Below are 23,712 nucleotides of genomic sequence, written 5' to 3'. Positions count from 1 at the left end.
CCAAGTGCACTTACCAGAATGCTTTTGTACATATTGCCGTTGTCTACGTCCAAGCTGACCCGTATGATACAGCAATCGTCTATCTGCTGGTTGTACAGGGGAAGGGACAAGGATGAGTAGCTGGAGATCCCCGAGACAGAACGCTTGTGCGTCCGAGAGGCGGAAACAGGGGTGGAGGAAACAGAGGAGGAGGAAGCGCTACTGGAACCGGAGCCAATTCCGGACGTATCAAGCGAAGAAAGAGAGGTTGACTCCCAGAACTAGCGAGAAGAGAACCATGGTTACAATTTGAATGTATCAATGGGCAGTGTTAGTGGATTTATATAGCACATGCATTTAGTTTTCCCTTCCCACACAGCAAAGCACAGAGAGAGAGCAGGGACTGACCCCCTCAGGAACGCAGGGTTCCGCTGGCTGTATCGGCCGTGCTTGGGATGGTACCTCCCGTACCTTCTTCTCCTGACAGTCCGGGGATTCGGGGACGAAGCTGATGTTGATCTCATCCACGTCCGAGCTGCTGGAGCCAGCTGAGGTGACGCTAAGTGAGTCCGTGGTGTCCCCTCCGTACAGATGGGGGCTGCACTTGAGCTGGTCAAAAGACTTGGAGTGGGAACTGACACTGGCACAGGGTTCCGTGCTTGGCGGTTGCCGACTGGAAGAGAAATGGCACACAGGTCAGGGAGAGCTTTCAGGATTCTTCAGGGCAATGTAATAAAAACTGCATACATGTAGCATGGAAAGCAAACATGGCTGCTATGGGTTAATTCTATATAACAACCTCTAAGTACAAGTCCATTTATGTCCCCAAATTAGGTCAAGCCCCTCCAAGGTTGTTATTTAAACATAGTCTGGTATTAGGAGTATCCAGAACACCAAATTGGGGCCCAGCTTGGCCCAGAATGCGAGTGATGAAATCGGCACAGATATGGTCATTTAGTGACCTCCCTAAATGAGCATATTTTCCTGTGTAAGCCTAGTTTTAGGATGAGTAGATCACCTGGCACCCTCAGTGTGCTTCTGGTGTTTAACCAGTTTTAGAACCAGTCTAGAACCTGTCTGTAGCAGCAGCAGTAGATGTCCTGGTAATTTAATGCAAGTTATTCAAACACTTACTCGCTCCATCTCTTGATAATCCCTGTGTTTTTCTTGGCTTTCAGAGTGTTGCTGGCAGATTCGGAAAGGGGCTCAATCTCACAGGACAGGCTATAACTGAAACACAACAACAGATCTTCATTTACTTCCGTACACAGCCATAATGGACACTGCAGAGCTGTCTCCATCTTGTTCTGCTACTCCTGCGGTCCCACCAAGTCAGCTCCGATACCCGAGGTACTGGAATAGCCCAATGGGAATCAAACCCAGACCCTTCTGCATCACAGACATGTTTGGCATAATCCCTATACCACTTAGCCCTTCTTTTTGGAACTGGATCCCATTATGTTACAAATGCCTATAGGTAGTGCCAAAATAATTGCTCAGCCAGAACAAAGCATTAGATTAATCATATCTATCCTGTCCTTATTATGCACCATGATTCTCAATACCAACCAACAGCTTATGGCATGTCAGGATCTGGTGGGAGTTGTAGTTCTGCTGTATAAGCGGGATTCCAAACTCACCTTTCTGCCTCTGTGAGCCGTTCCACACTGTGGAACCATTCCACAAAGTACTCGTCGGGTAGAAAGCTATAGTTGTTACAGGCCGACTGCAGCAACTTGATTTGGGCTATGACCTCAAATTCCTGCAACAGCAAAGAGAGGCTGTGGTCAGTTCCATTGATAAAATGCAACAAGGTGACTAATAAGTACAACAGACATAAGGTATTGGAAATGGCGATTATGGCTCACCTTTCGCCGTTTCTCAAAGTTGATGAGGCCACTCTGTAAAGGGAAAAACACAGGTGTGAGCATCAAACTAGCAAGAAAATGACAACTCTAATCTAGTTCTTGTACACATTCAAGAGCATAAAATATTATATATACACACACACCTCCAGATAGTCCTTCATTGCTGTGTCCAACATCACCAGGTCCGTCAGGAAAGTGCCCAAGTAAGGAATAGTGCCTTGCATCACTCCCTGCAAATAGAAAACAAAAATATATCAGCAATACTCTCTACTACCAGTAGGGGGCAAACAAAGTACAAGCATTCTGGAAAGACATTTAACAACTCCCCCCCCCCCCCCATTGCTCTGCACGTACCATCTCTCTTTGCTGCTGCTGCCGCTTCTGCGCCCTTTTGGGGTTAATATCCAGGGTGGCAAATTTGGACGTCCCCTCCTAAAGGCAGGAAAATGAAACAAAGGTTTGAATGAACCCCAAACATACAAATTTATTTAAACCTTTTTATTTTTGGCAGTTATTATATCCCCAAAGTATTGTACTATGACATAAATGGAATTTGCTTCCAATAAAAAATTAAATAAAACCAGGGACCCCACCCGTCCAGTGCATTGCCCTTCTGACAATGCACCACAAATCTCTGTGCAATTCCAACTATTCCTGAGCAATAGCTTTGTGGTTCCAGACTAATCCCATCCCTGGCACAGACATAAACATACAGGGCTGCTATTCATTAGTCTATTAGCAAGGAATTAAGCCCGAAGCTAATGAGCAGCATCACAGCAGGACACAGTGGCTCCCAGAATCCTTTGAGAGAAAGTCTCTGGCATTCATTGCAAATAAGGTATTGTAAGATAATAATAATATATTATAATAATATTGTCTATGAATTGGCTTAGTCAAGACAATAATAATATATTATAATAATATTGTCTATGAATTGGCTTAGTCATGTTGGACATAGTAATGATTCATTTAAACGGATGTTATAGCTGCCTTTATACCAATACAAACAAGTCAACTAGATTGCATTTACTGGTTTAGCTGGGTTGGATGCCATACTGATTCACTATAGGTATTTATAGCCGACACTATAAATTTCACGTGTCTGTTTATGGACAACTTGGTTGTAAACAGAATTTTACTTTCCCTTGCAGTAAAGGGGTCAAAACTAGGAGTGGAGTTGAAAGTGGATCAGGGGCCTACGCTTGTGCATGTCTGTGGCTGGCAGGGGGAGATAAGGAGAAGGGAATCCCTTAAGTTTCCGAGATGTGCAACATAGGAAGGAATCCTGTGCCTGCTGACACACGTTGCATGCATTTGGCTGGGTGTGGCATGGCAGGGGTTCCCTCTTCTTGATAAGGGTGATAACATAAGCAAATGTGAAGAGAAAATGCTTATGAGCAAGGCCTGCCTGACACGTATGCTCACACCCATAAAACTGCGTTGGTGGGTGACCTGGGTGGAAAAATATTGGCTCTTATCAGATAGTCAGCCCTTTAACAATGAGAACAAGAAGTGGGTGTTCCTGACTCCAAAAGGAAAATTATCTCAAAACAAGAACTGTGCCAATACTAAGCATTGGCACAGTTCTTGTTTTGGGAGGATTTTCCCTTCAGAGTCAGTAGTGCAAAGAGATACTGCTTCCTCCCCATATATGAAGGGAGAGGGAAGGGTTGTTTTATAGTGGTTAAATCTAGTGATAAGCAGGCCAGCTCATGCACACAACTTCGGGGGCGAGTCCGGGTTGAGCTCTTCTGCTCTCCCCCACTAGCGACCTAACACTGGCAGCTTCCGGCCCCTAAATTTATATTTGCTCCCGCCCCTGCCCCTTTCGTGATGTCACTGTGGGGCGGGTCTATACATAGAGGGGGAACAGCAGGCTGGGCCAGTTGGGGGTCGAGAATTTCTAGGCCACCACACCATTAGTTACATAGTTACCTTAATCAACAGTTCACGGCTTAAAGAATGATTGTTCTCGTCAGAAAAGATTTCCGAAAGTTCCATGAATATTCGGTAACACTCCCTGAAACGAAAAAAACCCCAGTTATCCTCAAACACAACAGGACGTTCTCCCAATATTATTCATTTAATAGTCAGGAGCTAACCCCACACTTTGGGCACAGCAGTGCATGTTACCCCTCTGTTTTAATGTTTTTGCTCACCTGGACACCTCATCCCACGTCTTCTTAAGCCGGTGGACAGCATTGCACTGCAGAGCCGACAAGATGGCCCGTAACGACGAGAAGTTTTTTAGGATGCGACACTCCTATTAGAACAGAATTATAAGTCACAAAAAGAAAACCAAGCTGCGGATTGGTGAACTGAAAAGTAATTGTGGTTGTACTTACCCTTGCCACTTCAATCCACCGCTCTATCACCTTGGCCCTCTGCTGAGGCTTCAGAGAACGGTCACACAGGCATGAAGATATGACACAGTTAGTGACGCTGTTGAACTGGGAGACGGTGGCACGAATGGTTGGCGCCAAATGTTCCTTGCCCTTCTTGTCCCTTTGAGACCAGATGCAACCCAGGCAATGATACGGCACCACCTTCTTAAAGAGTTCCTATGGTGGGAAAAGGTCAGAGTATGAGAGATCTGATACTCTTGGTTCCATCAAGACAGAAAGGAACCAAAAGGTAAGGCTCAACATACAGTACTTACAGCGTCCATAACTGTAAACTGTTCAGCCAACATATCCTGCCGGAAGGACAAGAAGTCGGGTTTCCCGTCCGACAACAAAGGCTCTTCCACCAGACGCAATGTGCAACTTGAGTGATCCAAAACTGCAAGACAAAACATGATGGATTCCTCATTGATGAAGAGCAGTCAAGAAGAACTAGGACTAGATTATACTCCTAGAAGGGTTGGGCATGGTCCACCATGAATTTTGGAGTGCCCATGTGTTCTTTGATACCTGTACCTCAGATAATAACTAGGAGACCATGGCCTACTTCTGGGTTGATCCATTTTCTTAAACAATCCAAACAAGGACAACAAGATGACGCAAAAATGTTATCAATATTACCAGATCCTCATTTTTCATTTTCTGAAATGAATTGTGGCACGTTGAACCCTTTTGTCCACATCAAATCTGAGTTGGTTAGACTTGGTAAGGCCAGGCATAAAATTCCCACTGGAAAGTGTCTATGAATCATGACTCTACAGCCCCCCCCCACAAGTTTCAACAGTTGGCCAAATATCTGGAGCAGCAAAAACTCGAGTGTTTTATCCAAAAAGTAAAGACCAAGGTTATGAGTAAAAATTCAAGTCATTTATTAGGACATAGTGATGACCGCCTAATGAAAACTGAAAACTTTTTTTTTTTGTTTTGGATTTTTGCACCCATGGACTGGGGTGAACTGCGAGTATCTTTTCTCCTCTCATTATTTTGGATACTTTTCTTTTTGATTAATAATGGCACATTTTTTGGCATTGTGAACCAATCTTTTTCATTTTTTTCAAATATCTGGAGCACCCAGAGGTTGCCATCCAGATCTACTAGACATCTGCTCACTGGGTGCCCATTATAGCAGCTTTCTAGTGAACATTAAACCATTTTAAATTGAAACTCACCATCTGATTCCAACGCACAGATTTGCTGCCTCTTAAACTGGGTCAAGAGATTGCAAGCTCTTCTCTCCAAGTCTGAGCCAGGGATATTGTGCCTCACGTATGTAATGAGCTGCTTCAAGCACATGTAATCCGGGGCTTGCCGGAAGTCCTCAGAGTACTGATCCAACCAGGCACCCAGGATAGAGGAGATGGTGCTGCCAGGGAGAAAAAAAAATGGAATTTTAGTGTCACACACAGCTTTGTGCTGCGGTCGTTAGTAGAAGGCATAATTTGAGAGATTTAATACCATTGGTTTCACCGAAAGCAAAGACACTCTTACTCTGACACCCACCAGACTGTGTAGAAACCATTTTTCAGTCTGAACCTGGCAGGATCAGGTAGCCAGACAAGATTTGGCCGTAAGCCAAGTGGAGAAAGGGATGGCCGGGGCACAGTCTGGGGAGGGGTGTCTACACTAGGGAGACAGCTGGCTGGGAAGTTAAAGGAACTTTAAAATGCGAGTGTCGGGCAAGTTCATACAATGGGTGGGTGCTGGAATGTTATTTCTATTGGACCATACAGTACAACTGACTACATATCGGTTGGATCACCTACTTTTTTAACTCAAGACGATCGTCCACCGTGCTGTGAGAATGTTCTCCATTTAGCTGTGGGTGCAAGCGCCCAAATCTGTTGGAAAAGGATATCTCAGTAGGATGAAGCAGATGGAATCCCCTCAGGTTTGGTTTAGTGGTCTCAAAAGTTACGTACCTGTTCAGGAGAAGATCCAGCACTTGCTTGGTGGTGGCAAAGGCCCGATAAGTGCACAGGAAGATGGTAACGTAGGTGGAGTCGTTGCCTTTGAAAGCAGAGACCAGATATTCCACCAACTTTTCAAGGGTTCCAGCCTTGATGGACCTCACCTTGCATGTCTCGTACAAGCTCAAGCCTGAATCATTCTCGACCTGTGGGGAAAGGGAGAGGAGCACAGGTCACATCTGGCTCTGCCATGCTCCGCTTAAAGGCGTCCATAATCGCCAACAAAACCTAGCATGCTAGTAATAGGAGTTCACAAAAGCTTCACAAAAATTTCCCTCCCTATGCAGGAAACATAAAAGCAGAAATAGTGTCAGTATCCCATCCCCGTTTATGCTCACTCTAGTTAGATTGTCTCCCTATGGTATGACCACTAATTCATAAAAGCAGTGGATGTGTTGCACTGTGCAGGACACCTCAGTTCACCATAGCTATGGTGAAACAAGTTCTTTGCACTATGCTTGGCACTGCAGGACACTATAGTTAAGATGAGCAAGTGTCTCTCCCAATGCTGGGCACTTAAGTTAACCATTGCTAAGACGGATAAAGTTCCTTGCGTTATGCTGGGCTGGGGCAAGGTTCTTGCATGATGCTGGGCACTTCAGTTCTCCATAGCTAAGGTGGATCTTCCTTGCACTATGCTGGCTAGTTCACAGAATCTAAAAAGTGGAGGTTTGTGAGTCTGTGCTGGAGTGGCGGGAATTTCTTTGCCATGTTTAGGCTATATTACAGATTACAATAGCAAAGCTATGCCTTCCTTCCTGATTTCATGCTGTAAGTAACACATAAGCTGCTATGGGCCAAAGGTTGGCTGGCCTATTATTATATCTATTCTGCCTGGCTGGAAAGGTATTTATTAAATGTTTTCTCTTCCCTCTCAGAGAGGCTCTTAATGTAACATCTGCCCTTCCGTTTCTCAGTTCTATAAACTGCACCGGATTCCCCGGGGACGGGCGTGAGGCACAAGGGAAGGGGGGTGAATTTAAAACTCCCTGCATCGGGCAAAGGCTTTCAGTAAGGCGCTGGCTACCCTGCTCACATATTTGCCCCTCCTTGTGGCACATTTTGGCCCCCTTCTTTAAAACCACAAGGTGTCCACCTCAGTTAACCCCTTTGTGGCAATGCCAACATTTATGGACCTGTATACTTGGCATTAACTCTCTACTATTTAAAGGGGCACAATTGTTAATATAAAATGTGTCCAAAATATGTAGCCCACATTCCCTCCCAAGCAACCCACTCTCCCTGCCTTCCTCACCGTGGTATCCCGGAGTCCAGCAAGCCCGCCGTCCGCACAGCCCATGGGAGATGGAACTCTGCTTACCCCCAGCCATCGCTGCCCCTTGTTGGCGGTGTGATGGAGCTGCACTTTGCGCAGGGAGATACTGTAGATAACTCCGTCATCCAGCTCTTCTCCAATCTCCTGCGTGGAGCTCTGAAAGATAGGAATGGAAAGGGTTACTGGCGGGAACACTGGGGTAGGTCATGCAATAGGAATATATGTATGTCCTTGTTTATGGGGTACCCTCAACATGTGCACAGACCAATCACCTTGTATATTACTACCTCCATGTAAAATACTTGGATTTCAGCAGAATTATTGCACTCTGATCCCAGTCCAGGGTCTTCCTTTCTAAGAACTGTGCAGTATAATTCCCCGCTGGCACTGTAACCTAATCCATACAAAGTCCCCCTGGGGCATCCCTTGCAGATGTCAAATGCCATGTGGTCCAGCAAAGGCACATTCATTAATAAACTAAATAAGATTACATTATAAACCCCATTAAAGGATTAAAGGACATTTGCTACAGCCATGATAACCAGAGCCACCTGCCTTGTGCTTCCAGTGGTATAAATACCAAGTGCAAACGATTCATCTGTAAGCTCCAGCTATATCCCATCTGATTCAAATTGTAAGCAGCAGTATTGCCCTGCTTAATGGCAGCTGAGATTCTAGCTATCTGTATAACAGAGCATTCTGTCCCAGTGGCTGCACAGATCTCATCTGATCCCCATTGTAAGCAGCAGTCCTGTCCTGCTTTATGGCAGCTGAGATTCTAGCTAACTGTATAACAGAGCATTCTTTCCCAGTGGCTGCACAGATCCTATCTGATCCCCATTGTAAGCAGTAGTCCTGTCCTGCTTTATGGCAGCTGAGATTTTAGCTATCTGTATAACAGAACATTCTGTCCCAGTGGCCGCACAGATCTTATCTGATCCCCTTTGTAAGCAGCAGTCCTGTCCTGCTTTATGGCAGCTGAGATTCTAGCTATCTGTATAACAGAGCATTCTATCCCAGTGGCTGCACAGATCTTATCTGATCCCCATTGTAAGCAGCAGTCCTGTCCTGCTTTATGGCAGCTGAGATTCTAGCTATCTGTATAACAGAGCCTTCTGTCCCAGTGGCTGCACAGATCCTATCTGATCCCCATTATAAGCAACAGTCCTGCCCTGCTTTATGGCAGCTGAGATTCTAGCTATCTGTATAACAGAACATTCTGTCCCAGTGGCTGCACAGATCCTATCTGATCCCCACTGTAAGCAACAGTCCTGCCCTGCTTTATGGCAGCTGAGATTCTAGCTATCTGTATAACAGAGCATTCTGTCCCAGTGGCTGCACAGATTCTATCTGATCCCCATTGAAAGCAGCAGTCCTGCTTTAAGGGAATTCTAATTACATAAATAAACCTCTGATGGAGCTTTTGTTTCAGGTTGCAGGCCCTACATTGAAGGGAAATGTTATTTTTTTTCTGTACAATATACAACCCAATGCATTCCACACTTTCCATGCAGCCACAGAGGCTGTCATATGAACTTTACCCCTTTTTACTGTTCAGTGAGAGCAATTAGATAATCTGTTAAAGGGACAGTAACATATGGCACTGGGAATGGGAAGCTCTGGAGACCAAGTGGAACCAGATCTCCGGATTGGGAGTTGTGTTTCACTCAAAGATAAGCAGCTGCCAGTTCAGCTGTTTCTAAGTATAAATGGTGTTGATTCAGGAACTGGTGAAAGCCAAGAGATGTCTAAACTACATATCCCAGCATCCACTGCCAGTCACAGCTCTATAACAGGGAGTCTGAGCAACGCTGCACCTGCACATACAAGTGTCACCCTACCGTGCACCTTCTATTTATTTACACTGTGTTCCTTTGCAATAGTTGCTAGTGAAAAGGTGCAGAACAAACAGAAAGGGTTTCAGGGCAACGGGAGCAGCCGGCTTGGCTAGTTTCACCATCCCCGCAGAAGGGGGGGGGATTGGGTCACGCGGTTCTGGCAGGAAAGGGGTTAAATTATAAGCATGTTCTTCCTTCCCTGTTCTGAGACCTTCTGTACATTGAAGAAAAATCTGCAAAACTTCCCTTTTTATGCAACATTTTATAATTAGCACAGAAACATGCCGAAAATAAATATTCAGAGGAAAGTACACAAACATAAAACTTCATTAAATCAGTCCTTAAGCTTCCCGTAAACTATATCTCCCACCTCCACCATAGGATGTAGTTTAACTCTGTAGTCACATACAGTGTGAAGTGCAGTGTTTTTTAGCACTTCAAGTATTAACATCTACAGTTCTGAAAAGCCACAGAAAAGGGGGACAGGTCTTGTGTGTAATATAATGCATACCTCCCAACATTTTGGAAGTAAAAAGAGAGACAAAAAAAATTTTTCCGCACGTAGCGCCGCAATTTTTTGACCACACCCCTTTCTGTGGCCACACACCCTAATTACCATGTTTGTTTTACAAAATTTGGCAGGTTATGAAAGTTTGAAAATATTTCTCCTTATCTAAACTGTGTTTTTGTGTCTCAAAATTGTTACAAAGTATCTTATTTGCACCTGTTACCTGTTCTGGGCTCTCTGCTTAAAGCCAATTAAGTGAGAAACTTTGTTTCTTTTTCTGGCTGTTCAGTGCATTAGAAAAGAGGGACTTTCCAGTACAAATGAGGGACTGCGGGTTGAGCTGTCAAAAGAGGGACTGTCCCTCCGAAAAAGGGACAGTTGGGAGGTATGTATAATGTACCCCCTATTGTAAATGATAAGGATATTAGAAGTCACAGAGGGGTTCTTTGACCAGCACAAGGCTACAGGATAAGTTATACAGGAAAATCAGAGTATCACTCATGTTTTAAAAGTAGGGATGCACCGAATCCAGGATTCGGCTGAATCCTTCTGCCCGGCCGAACTAAATCCGAATCCTAATTTGCATAATTAGGGACAGGGAGGGAAATCGCATGACTTTTGGTCACAAAACAAGGAAGTAAAAAATGGTTTCCCCTTCCCACCCCTAATTTGCATATTTGCATATGCAAATTAGTATTCGGATTAGTTCGGTATTCGGCCAAATCTTTCAAGAAGGATTCGGGGGTTTGGGCGAATCCAAAATAGTGGATTCGGTGCATCCCTAATTTTAAGGGATAATGTACCCCTACTGTAAATCATAAGGATATTCAAAGTCACTGAGGGGTTCTGTGACCATATAAAGGCACAAGGCTGCAGGCTGAGTTATACAGGGAACTCTGAGTATCACTCATGTATTATAAGGTATAATGTACTCCCTACTGTATATGATAAGGATACTATAAGTCACTGAGGCTACAGGTTGAGTTAGAATACTCAATCTGATTATATTTAGTTCCCCTATAAGATTTCTTTTTTTGAACAAACATTATTATTGGACACAGGGCAGTTTCTGCTTTTTTACAAGCTGACACTTCACTATTGCAATGACAATTCTATTGCTCTAAGCAGATTTATTGTCCTGTACTCATGAGATGCAGTGGAACGTGACTAAGGGCAGAAGGGAAATCAGGGACAAACCACAAACCCAGCTCAGCCATGATTGTTCAGGAAACAGGAAGGAAATCATGGGAATGAAATGCTGACAGCGCCAACAAACAAAAAAAATATTTCTCTGGCCATATATTATTTACTTGCCTATTAATTCCACTGATTGGCCATTCCAGGCCCAGCTCTGGCTTCTGCTGCATTGTTTCAGCAGCGTAGCCTGGAACTATTTTCAATAGAAAACGACATTTAACATATCTTTAAAAATGTTTCCATTAAAGCTACAGATTTGGGGGTTCTATGGGCTCCTGGTGTCAGGTGGGGTAACAGGACAAGGAAGCTCAGCATCGGGCAGCTAAGACTGATTTCCCTTTTCTCTTATTCTAAAGGGTCACGTGACTTCCCTGAATGTCAAACCGGGAGGGGGGAACCCAAAATGCAAAACACAAAAGCAGATGTCGGTGAGGAAGAGAGGAAAAAAAAAAAAGGAAAAGAAAAATAAATGAAAGGTTTCTGGCGTCCCCTAGCTGAGGAATATCCTGTTTTGCATACCAAACCGATGGTAATAAGAAAAGAAAGAGGAAAAAAAATGCATTTTCTTTACATTTATTTTCCTTCCGAGCTCCCTGGAAGGTCAGCATTAGACCACAATCTATGTACAGGATGAATGGAGAAATATCACCCAATCAGAAACCAGCTTTTAACTGGCTGGAGCAGTACGAATGTTAAAAGCTTATTCCTGATTGGTTGCTATTGATTATTGCATCAGGGCAGGCATCCTCCTGCCGATGTACAATACAAGGAGCTGCCCTACGGTTTACTTTCATGACATAACATCCCTTCACTGCCATGGTTTCGCTGACGCGAACGCTGAGGGCTCCTAGTTATTATCGTTTATTTATAGAGAGACTTGTTCCATGAGAACGGATGATAAATAAAAACAGGTCCCCGTAGGAGCCAAGGTTCTGTTTACAAGAGCTAACAATCTTGTTTCGTATCTTGAACATAAAGCAACAGCTACAGATCCAGAAGGTGTTTGCAGGCAGGGATAAAACACGAAGAGGCTATTTAAAGGGCAAATAAAACAAAACACTTAGGGAGAGTGCTGGGATTTCCCAGGGGTACGGCTTATTAGCCTGCCCAACAGTGCATGTAAATAGGATCCAGGCAGAGAAAATTCTGCAGTAGTCGTCTCGGGCTGTTGCTGACACTGCACATACCGTGTAGAGCCAAGGGGTTACCCACAAGTGACTGCTCGCAGATTCCTGTTTCAAGAAATACATTCTCTGTGATCCAATGGGACAGGCAGATTTTTAAGGAATAGACATAGTTATATAACAGCCGCCCTACACACACCAACACAATTACAGGCCCTTCCACGACACTGTGCAGCCTTACTATACACACCTCTCGATTACAGCACTGTGCCTTATTATACACATACTCGACCACACTCCCACAGTTACAGCGCCTTACCAGAAGATCTAGCTGCTGCAGCACCTCTTGCAATATGACTGCTTGACATACTCACAAAGCATACAGTGAGTGACAGCACCAGCAGCAAACATCACAGTGTTGGTCTCCTAGGGTGGGCCAAACCAATAAAAACCTTTACAAACATATGGGTGTCAGGACATGCGTTCCATTCGGTTAAAATGCTTCTGTACCGAGGTGTAAAACATACCGTGTCAGGAAGCCAAGGTGGGTGCTGAGATTACAGATATACTGAATGAAATCTAATACAAGGCATATATTGTAGCGGGTCACTGCAACCTAAAATTTCCCTACAAAGTTTAGGGGGCTGTTCCTGCTGAATTGTGCTTAGTACAGGGGAATACCTATGCTGCCATAGTTTAATGGGATCTCTCTGTACAGACTATGAGCAAAATTAGGGGACTGTTCCTGCTGAATTGTGCTTAGTACAGGGGAATACCTATGCTGCCATAGTTTTATAGGATCTCTCTGTACAGACCATGAGCAAACATAGGGGCTGTTCCTGCTGAATTGTGCTTAGTACAGGGGAATACCTATGCTGCCATAGTTTTATAGGATCTCTCTGTACAGACCATGAGCAAACATAGGGGCTGTTCCTGCTGAATTGTGCTTAGTACAGGGGAATACCTATGCTGCCATAGTTTTATGGTATCTTTCTTTACAGACTATGAGCAAACTTAGGGGGCTATTCCTGCAGAATTAAAATAAAATATGCCTCGGGTGACAAAAATTGCACCCCAGACTGCAATGCAAAATATATCAAAATAAAAATCCAGTGACTCAAAATGAAATCCGCCCATCAGACACTGAAGAAGTTTTTATGGTTACGTTGCCTCAAGCATTAGTCACTCACTACAATGAAACTTAGAGACAGCAGGAAACAAAACCCACACCTGGTGTGTTTTTGTTGTTGTTACGTGTGTTTGGGACACAGACCTCAGCTCCAGGAGACTGTTCTTGTAGTGGAATTCTGGGTAGTACCCAGAATCCATTGTATTAATGATCAATATTTGGCCTCTGACCAATCCTAAAAGTATCTTAAAGGGGTTATTCACCTTTGAATTAACTTTTAGTATGATGTAGAGAGTGATATCCTGAGACAATTTGAATTTGTTTTTTATATTTTATTATGTGTGTTTTTTAAGTTATTTAGCTTTTTATTCAGCAGCTCTTTAATTTGCAATTCCAGCAATCTGTTTGCTAGGGTCCAAATTCCCCTAGCAACCATGCATTGATTTGAATAAGAGACTGGAATATGAATATGAGAGGCCTGAATAGAAAGAGGAGCAATAATGATATATTTGTAACCTTACAGAGTATTTGTTTTTTAGAGTCAGAAGAAGAAAGCAAATAATTCAGAAGCTATAAAAAAATAAGACCAATTAAAAATTTGCTTAAAATGAGCCATTCTATAACATACTATAAGTTAACTTTAAGGCGAACCACCCCTTTAAAGAACTAGTAGCCAGAACCTATATTTTAGCTGCCATTGTTGACTAGAACTGTCCGACTATCTATTTCTCCAGAGAGAGACACACATTACTCGCTGGTCTTGTGACAAGGCACAATAAAAGTGCAGGGTTGGCGGCTGAGCCAGTAAACCTCTTATGTTCTAAGGCAGGATACAGAGCGTTCCCACTGTCGGAAAGAAAAAATGAATCCTTTTTTTGTATGCCGCAAAGCCGGCTGGAAAACAAGTCCATGGGTTTACATTACACTTAACCCTCACAGCACTAAGTGAACGCAATATCTCATTCCTGCTAAGAACAATAGATTAGGAACTATTTATTAGCGCCAGCCAAGAACCTTTGGAGTGGCCACTGTTCCCCATACATAATGTGCCACACCCAGAGATGAAAATCTCCTGCAATTCACTAGATAAAACAATACTAAACTCAAACCTTTGCAGCAACAGGAAAAGGTCTCCCTACAGGCAGCGGCCTCGCCAACAAACCCATCCAAAGTGTCAGAAACAAGCATTATGCCCAAAGCTGCTATACAACAGGTAGATCCAATCTAAATTTCAATCAGAAAGTCGTTTTTTTTTTCACAGGAACCGGCGGCAATCATTTTCATGGATGATGGGGGAGTCTGTGGCAGCCATTTTTCTTTAGGGGAACCTGAGGAAACCACATTTTGTATGACTTTTAATTTTAGGGGTCTCCATGGAAACATTTTTTGTCTAACTTTAGGGGAACCTGTGGAAAACATTTTCACTGACAGCAAGGGCGAGTAATCCATTTTCTTTTACAGTAGGGCAATCTGTGGAAATTGACTTTAGAGGAAGAAACAATTTTTACTGACAACTGGGTAGTTTGTAATCAAAATATTGCAGCCTACTAGACAGGCAGCAAAGTTCTTAACCCGAAGACCTGCTACTAGGGCTCGTAAGGCCTAAATCTGGTGGTTTTACCCTGCGAGTGAGGTGTTTTTATTAAGTAACAAAATGGTGGAGGCTATTTACATACCTCGTGAATGCATGTGCGATAACAGCAACAGCAGTTTTGCTCGGCCTATTTTGTCTCTTCAAAAAGGTACCTGCCACCAAAACCTGTTCCTTACAGATGGTTCCCAGCAGGGGAAAAAAAAGTCAATAATACAATTTTCCGTGTCCCTGTGTTTACTATTTTTCCAAACACCTCTGTGACACCTCAATTCAAACTCAGTCTGACAAGGAGATCCCTGGGACAGAATAATTCATTTTTTGGACTAAGGGAGTCAAGCAATGGAGGCCTTGTACAGAATTTCCCTTTTAAATGTGATTGACAAATATGGATTAATAAATAGATGATAAAGCTCTGTGTGTGAAAGAAACCACCTTTCCCAGAATCACCTGGCAACGGCAGCCCACAGTTAAAGCGACCCAGTAAAGGTGGCCATAGAAGCAAAGATCCTATCGTATGAATCGAGGGTTCGTACAATTTTCGGGCCATATGTAGAGATATTTTTCGTCCGGCGGAGATTGGTCGTTCGGTCCATCGGACAGGTTTGATTTTGTCCCGACTGTCCTGCCGGAGCCCATTGCACTCTCATCGTAATCTGATTGTTCGGCTATAGGGACGAATGTTTAGATTACCCCCGATATAGCCATGCCCGTTAGTGGCATATCTGAGAAACAGCGGCTCTTTGGTGATGTTGCCAAACGAGCGGGTCTTTGCGTCTATGGCCACCTTAAGGCAATAAAAGCTCTTTATTACATGGTTCAGTAGCCTGTGACCGATTATACCAGCAACAATGGATATCTGGCTGAATTCCCTGTTTGGAGACCTTCTCTCCCACTGGTACAGATTTCCTGTCCAGAGCAATCAAGAAAGTGACTTGTCACTAAGGAGAAGGTTCCTTTTGTGGCTGGAAGGCCAGATTTCTGCTCTCTGAAGAAGACCCTACACTATATTTATTATTAGCTGCTATAAAAGAGCCAACAAATGCAGGATTTTTCAGGCGTGGCTGAAAATTACAGTCTAATGGGTGTCAGAGGCACAGGGAGGATGAATGACACAAGGTCATAAGGAGAAAGCAGTGGTATTCAACCAATATAACATAACACAAGAAGCAATGGGGTACATGTTCTACTTAAACAGACTACCACATTGTGACGTCACAAAAGTTTTATGGATTATATCGGTTTCCCATGCACAGGGAGTAGGAGAAAAATGACAGCAATTTTTCGTAAACAAAAATTTTTTTTAAGTAGATTAAAATAAGAAGACACAATATTTTGATAGTATGGTACAGATCTATTTTTCTCTGTACATGAACCACTGCAAAAGAATGTACACCATGCAGGAAGTGCTCCTGTTTAAGAAACCTGCTCAACCTCGGATTCATTTAATAGAAAAGCTCTCCTTTCTTCACAAGACACCTGGGTTGTACAGATTACAGTAAGGCAATACATAGGACACAATGTGCTATACATATAAAAACCAGAGTTGAACTTAGAGATTTGTGTCTGGGACTTGCCTGTACAAATATTTTATAAAAGGTTTATTTACTTATTACATAATAGAAGAAAATCCACACCCAGTAAACTGCAGGTGAATTAAGACCAACTCAAATGCTTGCTACATTGCAAACTAACAATTTTTTTAACTTCACTCCACTGTAGATCCTGGAACAGGAGGAATAGTAAGTGATGTGGGTGGGCCTTAGGAGCGGACATCCTTAAGAGCAGCTTGAGGATTAAAGAGCTCCTGCAAGAGCACGAGTGAGGCTTACATTCAATTATTCAGAAAAACCAGCTACAGAACGAAGGTGATGTTTTTAAACATAATGGGCATGATGAATGACGACACAGAGAATATATATATATATATATCTTCATGCCAAAAATATTTATATATGTTTATAGTGAGCAAGAAGAAAATCCAGACAAGAACGAGGCAGTGACACTTGCTCACACAGAAAAGGTCCCCTAGACTCTATTAGGGATGCACCAAATCCACGATTTTAGGATTCAGCCGAATACCAAATCCTTCGTGAAAGATTCACCCGAATATTGAATCCAACCCCTAATTTGCATGTGTAAATTAGGGGGAAAGGGAGAAAAGAGAACCACATAAGCAGCTCGCGGTTGAGAAATTTTCAAATTGCTTGTTTGTGTGAAAAGTCACGTGTTTTTTTTGGATTCGGATTTGGTTCGGGCAGGCACTTGGATTCTCTGAATCGGAATCCTGCTGAAAAAGGCCAGATCTTGGCCGAATCCCACACCAAATCCTGGATTCAGTGCATCCCTAGACAAAATAGAGAAACGTATTATCAATACAGGTTTCCAGAATTTTCTGCTCCAAAAAAAACAGTATAATATAAAATTCTCAGAACATTTCAGAAGGAACTGAGACCTGCACGGAGTTATTCAAGACTCAGTTTAAAGAGAACAGTGACAAAGGATGGGGGTCTATCAAAGAACAATGCATTGACCTTTTCATGTGACCTAATACAAGAATGAGAAGGAATCAACACAGAGTTTCTGGAATGCTAACAGTCCCTTGGAGAGTAGCAAGGCCTCCTACAATTCCATCCCACTCAAAATACTGAAAATACTACCATATGCAGTTTCCTTAGCAATGCCTGCTATTCCTCTCATTTTGCAGAAGGAAGGGGGACATTAAGATGTTGCAATCTCAGAAGGTTTTGTAGCAAAATGCCAGAAAGACTACATTTTGCTGGAGCGAAAGACAACTGTTGGGGTTCAGGAACTTGATTCCCAGGGGATGCTGGAAGCAAAAGTTGACTTTTCCTGTTCTAGCATTTGCTTTCATGTTTGTGTTGGTAAACATCAGCCTCAATGCCCAGGCCTATTATTAGCACTACTAGAGCTTCATACTTGTTGGCTTCTTGGATTTATTATTAGGTGTGAAGCCCACCCTCTTCCACTTGCCCATTTGTTTTTATTTTTTGTTTTTTTGTTAAACAAAGTAGGAGGAAATGAAAGGGAAAATATTTAAAAGTCAGAAGTGGTTTTGCATGCATATTCTGAAAGCTGCTACAATGAGGAACTAGAAGCATCAAAATGCCACTAATGATTTCTCCATAAATTAGAACAGATTTAAAAAAAACATTTTTATGATATCTATGGAAACACGAGAAACATTACATTTGGAAAGCCTAGGCCTCAAAAGAGGAACCCAGAGCACTGTATTGAGCTTCTACATGACCATCAATGGTCATCCAAGGGCATCCCTAGTATGTTCTAATGCAATGGCTTCCCAACTGTGAAGCTGTTTCCCCACCAGGGACCTAGAGCAGTGGGCTACCGCCAAGGGTACTGTGGGGGAGATTTGCTCTCCTAGATCCACCTAAATTCCCTAAAAGGTCCCCTTGGAGAGTCAACCCAATCTCACCCTTATTCAGAAAAAATTAAACAAGCACTATTCTAATAGAGGACCAGTGAGATCTAAAAAACAAACTTGACTTTGTAGGTTTCCCTCGCATTCTGTTAATAACACTACAACCACTTAATGACCGACACCAAGTCCAACAGAATATTTCATTAGGCCTTGTCTTGACAACCAACCCTTAGCCAAGTCAGTGTCTGACACACCGAGACGGATGAGGTTGACCTTATCTAAAGAACATCTCCAGCATGCCAAAATGTGGTAGTAAATATAAGTTATACATTTGTGTACAGCAAAAAGTATTTATGGCCAGGCCTCTGAAAGGAAAAGAAAAAAAACCTACTGAACATCATCTTGTTTTAAGCATTTGAACTGCAGCTGGCGCCACTGCAGGTAGGACTTGAGAAAATGTTATTATTTATCATGGAACATCAAGAGGAAACAATGGGAACAGCTGACTACAAATGGATTGCGAGTGTAAATATCAACTGTTTTTCCTATAACAAATATACTGTATGGCAATAGTCATGCAATGAACATCCATCAGGTTAATCTAATTTCTGCATTATTAAATAACCATCTTAAAGGAGAACCAAACCCTAAAAACTAATATGGCTAAAAATGCCATATTTTATATACTAAACTTATTGTACCAACCTAAAGTTTCAGCTTGTCAATAGCAGCAATGATCCAGGACTTTAAACTTGTCACAGGGGTTCACCATCTTGGAAAGTGGCTGCACTCTGCAACCCTCACATGCTCAGGGGGCTCTGAGCACCTGTTGTTATCCAGCAGAAAATGAGGTTTGTCTGCAATATAAGCTGATGCTACAGGGCTGATTATTAAATGCTGATGCTAGTTGCACTGGTTTCTGTGCTGCCATGTAGTAATTATCTGTATTCATTACTAATCAGTCTTATATTGTGACATTTCTATTCTATGTGCACTGTATATTGTAAGTGGGCCCCTAAGTTCAGTAAGTGTCAGCAGTACAGAGCATGTGCAGTGAATCAGCAGAAAAGAAGATGGGGAGCTACTGGGGCATCTTTGGAGACACAGATCTTTACTGCTGAAGGGCTGTGGTCGCCTTGGGCTGGTACAGAAGCCCCAAACATAATGCACAACATTTCTAGCTACTTCTTTAGTTAAGCCTTAGTTCTCCTTTAAGGGTGAGATGGGACAAAAACAGACTTTGTAGGCTTTATCAATTATATAACATAGGACTTTCCCCAATATAGTACTACAGGAAGCATTTACTATAATTATACAGCCCCATTCCAGCCTCTTTTATCACGCTACATGGGCACCATCTCTCCCTTCTATACCTGCTATCCCACAGTCACAGTCCCTTCCCAGAGACTATTATCCCACTGTTACAATAGGCACCATCTCTCCCTACTATACCCGCTATCCCACAGCCACAGTCTCTTCCCGGAGACTATTGTACTACTGCTACTATAGGCACCGTCTGTTTGCAAAAACTCAGACACAACGAGGTAGTAAAGGATAAAAATCTATTTCCTATAATTACTTTGCATTAAAAGACACACTAAAGGGCTGGTGGTAGTTTCGATGCTCTTCGGAAAACACCTAAAATCTCCACTTCTGTATTTCTGTTTCTAAGATTTTAGCGTGAGGTGCCACAAATAGATTGACACACACAGTCATAATCTATCCTGATGGTTTCTTAAGCGAGAGTTGAGTAACTCAGATGTTAAACAGAACGGGAGGTAGCATAGTAGCTGTGATATCACTTAAATGGCATCTCTACCTGTAATGAAAGAAAATGGAATTGTAAGCAAAATTGTTTCAGAAGTAAGAACCAGCAGTACAGAGACTATAAAGAGCCAGAGACTCCCTTTATAGGCAAGCACCAAGCATTAAGAGACCTATTTTTGTCTGAAGTTTTAAGCCCCCATCTTAGTTTCATTTCTTGATATGATCACTTCCCTGCCCAAACTATCAAAGCTTGACCGGGTTTGGTTCCACATCATATTTATGAACCCATTACAGATAATAACAATGTGCTGATCAGGTCTTAAAGTTTGTTCTTAGAACACGCAGTCGGAACTCGTCGGCACCTACACACTGGTTGAGTCAGATGCGCAGTGTGCGTAGGTAGGTGACTTTTCCGTCCGAATCCCACGCTGGCATGGAAGACAGTCAGATATATGAATGCTTGTTTTGTAAATGTAATGAACACGCCAGCGACTGAACGTCAGCTCCAATTAGACACTGCTGAAAACTTGGACCCGACAGACTCTGGTGAAAGCTGCACCCATTATGATGCCAGCCTGCTGCAGTCAGACTCATGTCTACAATGTGCGTAGGCAGGTAATTTTTTCTGAACTCCCAAGCTGGACCTAAATAAGTCAGGAATATGGGCAATGTCTTATGGAGTCCTATGGCACAATATCAAATCCGACGCAGTTGGACAGATCCTGGACCCGACAGACTACAATCAATCAAATTGCAGACAAAAAAAGAAAAGCTGAAGGCTGCAAGAACATTAGTGGATTGTCTAGCACTGGACCCAGCTGTCTCAGACAGTATCAATAGCCCTCTATCTCTCTGCCCCCTCTCTGATTGGCACAGGTGCACCAATCACAGAAAAGAGGGGTACCCCACTTCCCCTTAATCTCCACCAATGGATTTAGCCACAAGCGTCCGATGGCAAGCTGGGGGGAGAGGGGTTTTTTTTTCTATAAAGGCAGATGAGGTTGGTCCCTAAGAAAGCTACCCTAAGCAGGGACAAATATATTAAAATGAGGTTGGGTCCTGGTTTTCTTTGCTTGACTCCAGTTGGAATGGCAATTGTCCCATGGAAAAGATAAAGATAAGGACCATCTATATCCAGGGGTGGGGAGATCCTCTCCAGGGCCCAGTCCAATGGTGCAATGTCCTACCAGGGGGTCCCCTAGTGGCCCCAAGTCAATGATAGCCAACCCTTTCTTATTTCAAGATAAGACACCTAGGTTTTTTTTTTCCTTTCTTTTTTGTTTATTGGGGCCCCATTTAACTTGGGGGCCCTCACAGGCTGTGAATTAAAAAGCCAGTCCCCCTGGGGGCAGCCTTAAGTTGGGAAGCAGGGAACCCCATGACTCCTTATGGTATATATACACATATATATATATACACACACACACATACACATACAATGGAAGTACTAGAAGTGAGACAGGTCAGCACTGCACAGATAATCAAAGGCCTAAGCTCAATAGTCAAACACTTCCTAACGAAGCTGCATAATAACAGTGCCATGTTCATTAAAATAAACCTATCCCTCCAGGTTCTTGTGAGGACTAGGCTCCCAGCAGGGTTGAGCCTTCCCGGAGAGACACACGGCTGTGCAGCTGGAGCAACGCAAGCACGGCCAATGAAAATAAGCCGCATTCCAGCCGCATCATCTGGTTCCATAACATTTCCCTCCTGCAAGGCAGCAGAATTGGCTCTCCAGCAGTATCCCGCTGAAACAGAATACCCCGTGGGGCCGGAATGCATATTAAAGGGGAACTAAACATAACAGGCATCTGATATTACTCTGACACATGTATAGTTAAAGGGGAACTTCCCCCAATAACTGATCATCTGAACTGTCCAGGCTACCTATGGAAACAGCAGCATCAGGCTAAAGGGTAAATGAGACAAATATTAAAGAAAGCCCCTGTTTCAATCATTATAGAGAGCTGTCAGTGTTAGCCTGCACACTGTGGCTGTACTACATCTCCTAGAATCCCCTGCTATGCTACACTACAGAGCCTTTGCATATCCAATTTATTTAACATTACCTATAAAGTCTTCCCAGCCCCCATGCCAACAAAAACAACATTCCCTTTCTAGGTTATTAATTGACATGTTTTTTTTTACATCAATACTTTCTCTCCCCAGCCATAATAACAAAGATGCCAATTCGTGCTGTGTTTCTGCCATTTGCTCTCAGAGCAGTGTCCTGCTGAGCTTTAGAATAGCTTCCCAACAGGTGGCCAGGGGCAGCAGTGTTTCAGGGATCCTGGGTTATGTGGATTCACTTGCATGCTATGTTGATACATACAGCAAAGGGCACCCTGGGAAAGAGCTGACATCATAACATAACACAACAATCAGAATTTCCAATTTCCTTTCATCACCCGCAGAACAAAGAGCTCAGTGAGAGGCCAATAAGATCAGCTTACTAAGTAAGCATTGTCTCGCCCTATCTGAAAGCAAATATTGTATCTCCTGGTTGCAGAATAAAGGGTGCAACAACATAACAAGATTCCCCCCTCTCGGTCTTGTATAAAAATGAGCTGCAGTATCCACACTCAATTGTGATATCATCTATATAGGTGACATCACTGACTGCATATAAACACAAACACATGGATTGATACAAAACACATTGTACTGGTATCATTCGACCAGCATCCGGCCTGACTTTTTCAACTTGTGAAGGATGCTGGGAATTTCGTTTGACTGTGCCCAGGGCTGTGCTGTGCTGTCCCTCCTTTCCTTGCTGTGAGCCAATAGTAAAGCGGGGATCTGCATATTCAGCAAAATCTCTCAACTATCAAAATTGTTCCTGGAGCTGAAATCCGAGGAGACATTTCCTGCAGTCAGTGCTCTCCTACCGAGCTGCTTTCTAAGGACGCTGACCTGATGGCAACTCGGATAAGGAAGGGAGGCTACTGGCAAAACCAAAATGTTTTTAGTGTTTTAGCCCTTCTGTTAAACACAGCTAAAATGCCAGATTGCACTCCGTGCAGGCTGCAATACTTTATTGCGAATTTGTGGCTTACTGCAGTGCGGCCAGTAGGTCTTTAGGGGGTACAAATTGGGGACCCAGACCTGGGTAGACGGGGCAAACAATTGGTAGCTTGCAGAGTAAAGTCAAGCACAGATATATGGGAGGAGGGTGCAGCTATGGGTGCACAGTAAGGCTTTCAGTTGCAGAGGTAGGTACACCCCAAAATAGCTGCAAGTACTGTTAAATCTGATGCATGTGATGCTGCTGCCTTAGCCCTCACAGCTAACCCCCCTAATTATCCTGGGAGCAAGCTCCCCCCCTCCATCCCTGTATCCCAGAAAGACAGAGGATGCAGAGGAATTTAGAGAGGGAGATGAAAGCAGCCAGGCAGCATCTGCAAGGCATTAGCGCAGCCATGTGATTTGTGGTTGGGGTAGGTGGGGGGGGGGGAGGCGGAGAGAGGGGCTAAGGGAAGGGGGGTTGTTAGAGACACAAATCCTATGCCCCTACTTTTGAACTCTGTCGTATAAACATTACAAGAGCCATGACGGCTTGCCCTGGAGTTTGGGTAGAATTGGGGGGGTCGCTCTTCTTTCAGTGCTTAGATGGGCATCAGACATAGTAGCTCTGCTCGAAAAAGACAACACACCTGACCAGCC

At 43.4% G+C, this 23,712-nt stretch overlaps 1 protein-coding gene across 4 annotated transcripts in view; it reads right to left on the bottom strand.

The window, feature by feature from the left end:
• Positions 1-23,712, bottom strand: part of ralgds.L (ral guanine nucleotide dissociation stimulator L homeolog) — a 76,460-nt gene that overhangs the window by 4,724 nt on the left and 48,024 nt on the right. For 3 of the 4 annotated variants that reach the window (XM_041572418.1, XM_041572417.1, XM_041572415.1), the window contains exons 2-16: positions 7,472-7,648; positions 6,169-6,362; positions 6,013-6,087; positions 5,419-5,612; positions 4,507-4,628; positions 4,193-4,408; positions 4,007-4,110; positions 3,783-3,867; positions 2,202-2,279; positions 1,991-2,077; positions 1,848-1,880; positions 1,620-1,741; positions 1,114-1,209; positions 388-652; positions 15-260 (exon numbers count right to left, since the gene is read on the bottom strand). In XM_041572418.1, the coding sequence (XP_041428352.1) occupies positions 15-260; positions 388-652; positions 1,114-1,209; positions 1,620-1,741; positions 1,848-1,880; positions 1,991-2,077; positions 2,202-2,279; positions 3,783-3,867; positions 4,007-4,110; positions 4,193-4,408; positions 4,507-4,628; positions 5,419-5,612; positions 6,013-6,087; positions 6,169-6,362; positions 7,472-7,648 (2,094 nt within the window). The remainder of the gene's footprint in view (positions 1-14; positions 261-387; positions 653-1,113; positions 1,210-1,619; positions 1,742-1,847; positions 1,881-1,990; positions 2,078-2,201; positions 2,280-3,782; positions 3,868-4,006; positions 4,111-4,192; positions 4,409-4,506; positions 4,629-5,418; positions 5,613-6,012; positions 6,088-6,168; positions 6,363-7,471; positions 7,649-23,712) is intronic. The other variant, XM_041572416.1, reaches the window with a different exon arrangement.

The sequence above is a fragment of the Xenopus laevis genome, chromosome 8L (genome assembly GCF_017654675.1).
Source record: "Xenopus laevis strain J_2021 chromosome 8L, Xenopus_laevis_v10.1, whole genome shotgun sequence".
NCBI classification, from domain to species: Eukaryota; Metazoa; Chordata; class Amphibia; order Anura; family Pipidae; genus Xenopus; species Xenopus laevis.
This window is presented reverse-complemented; position numbering and strand designations above follow the sequence as displayed.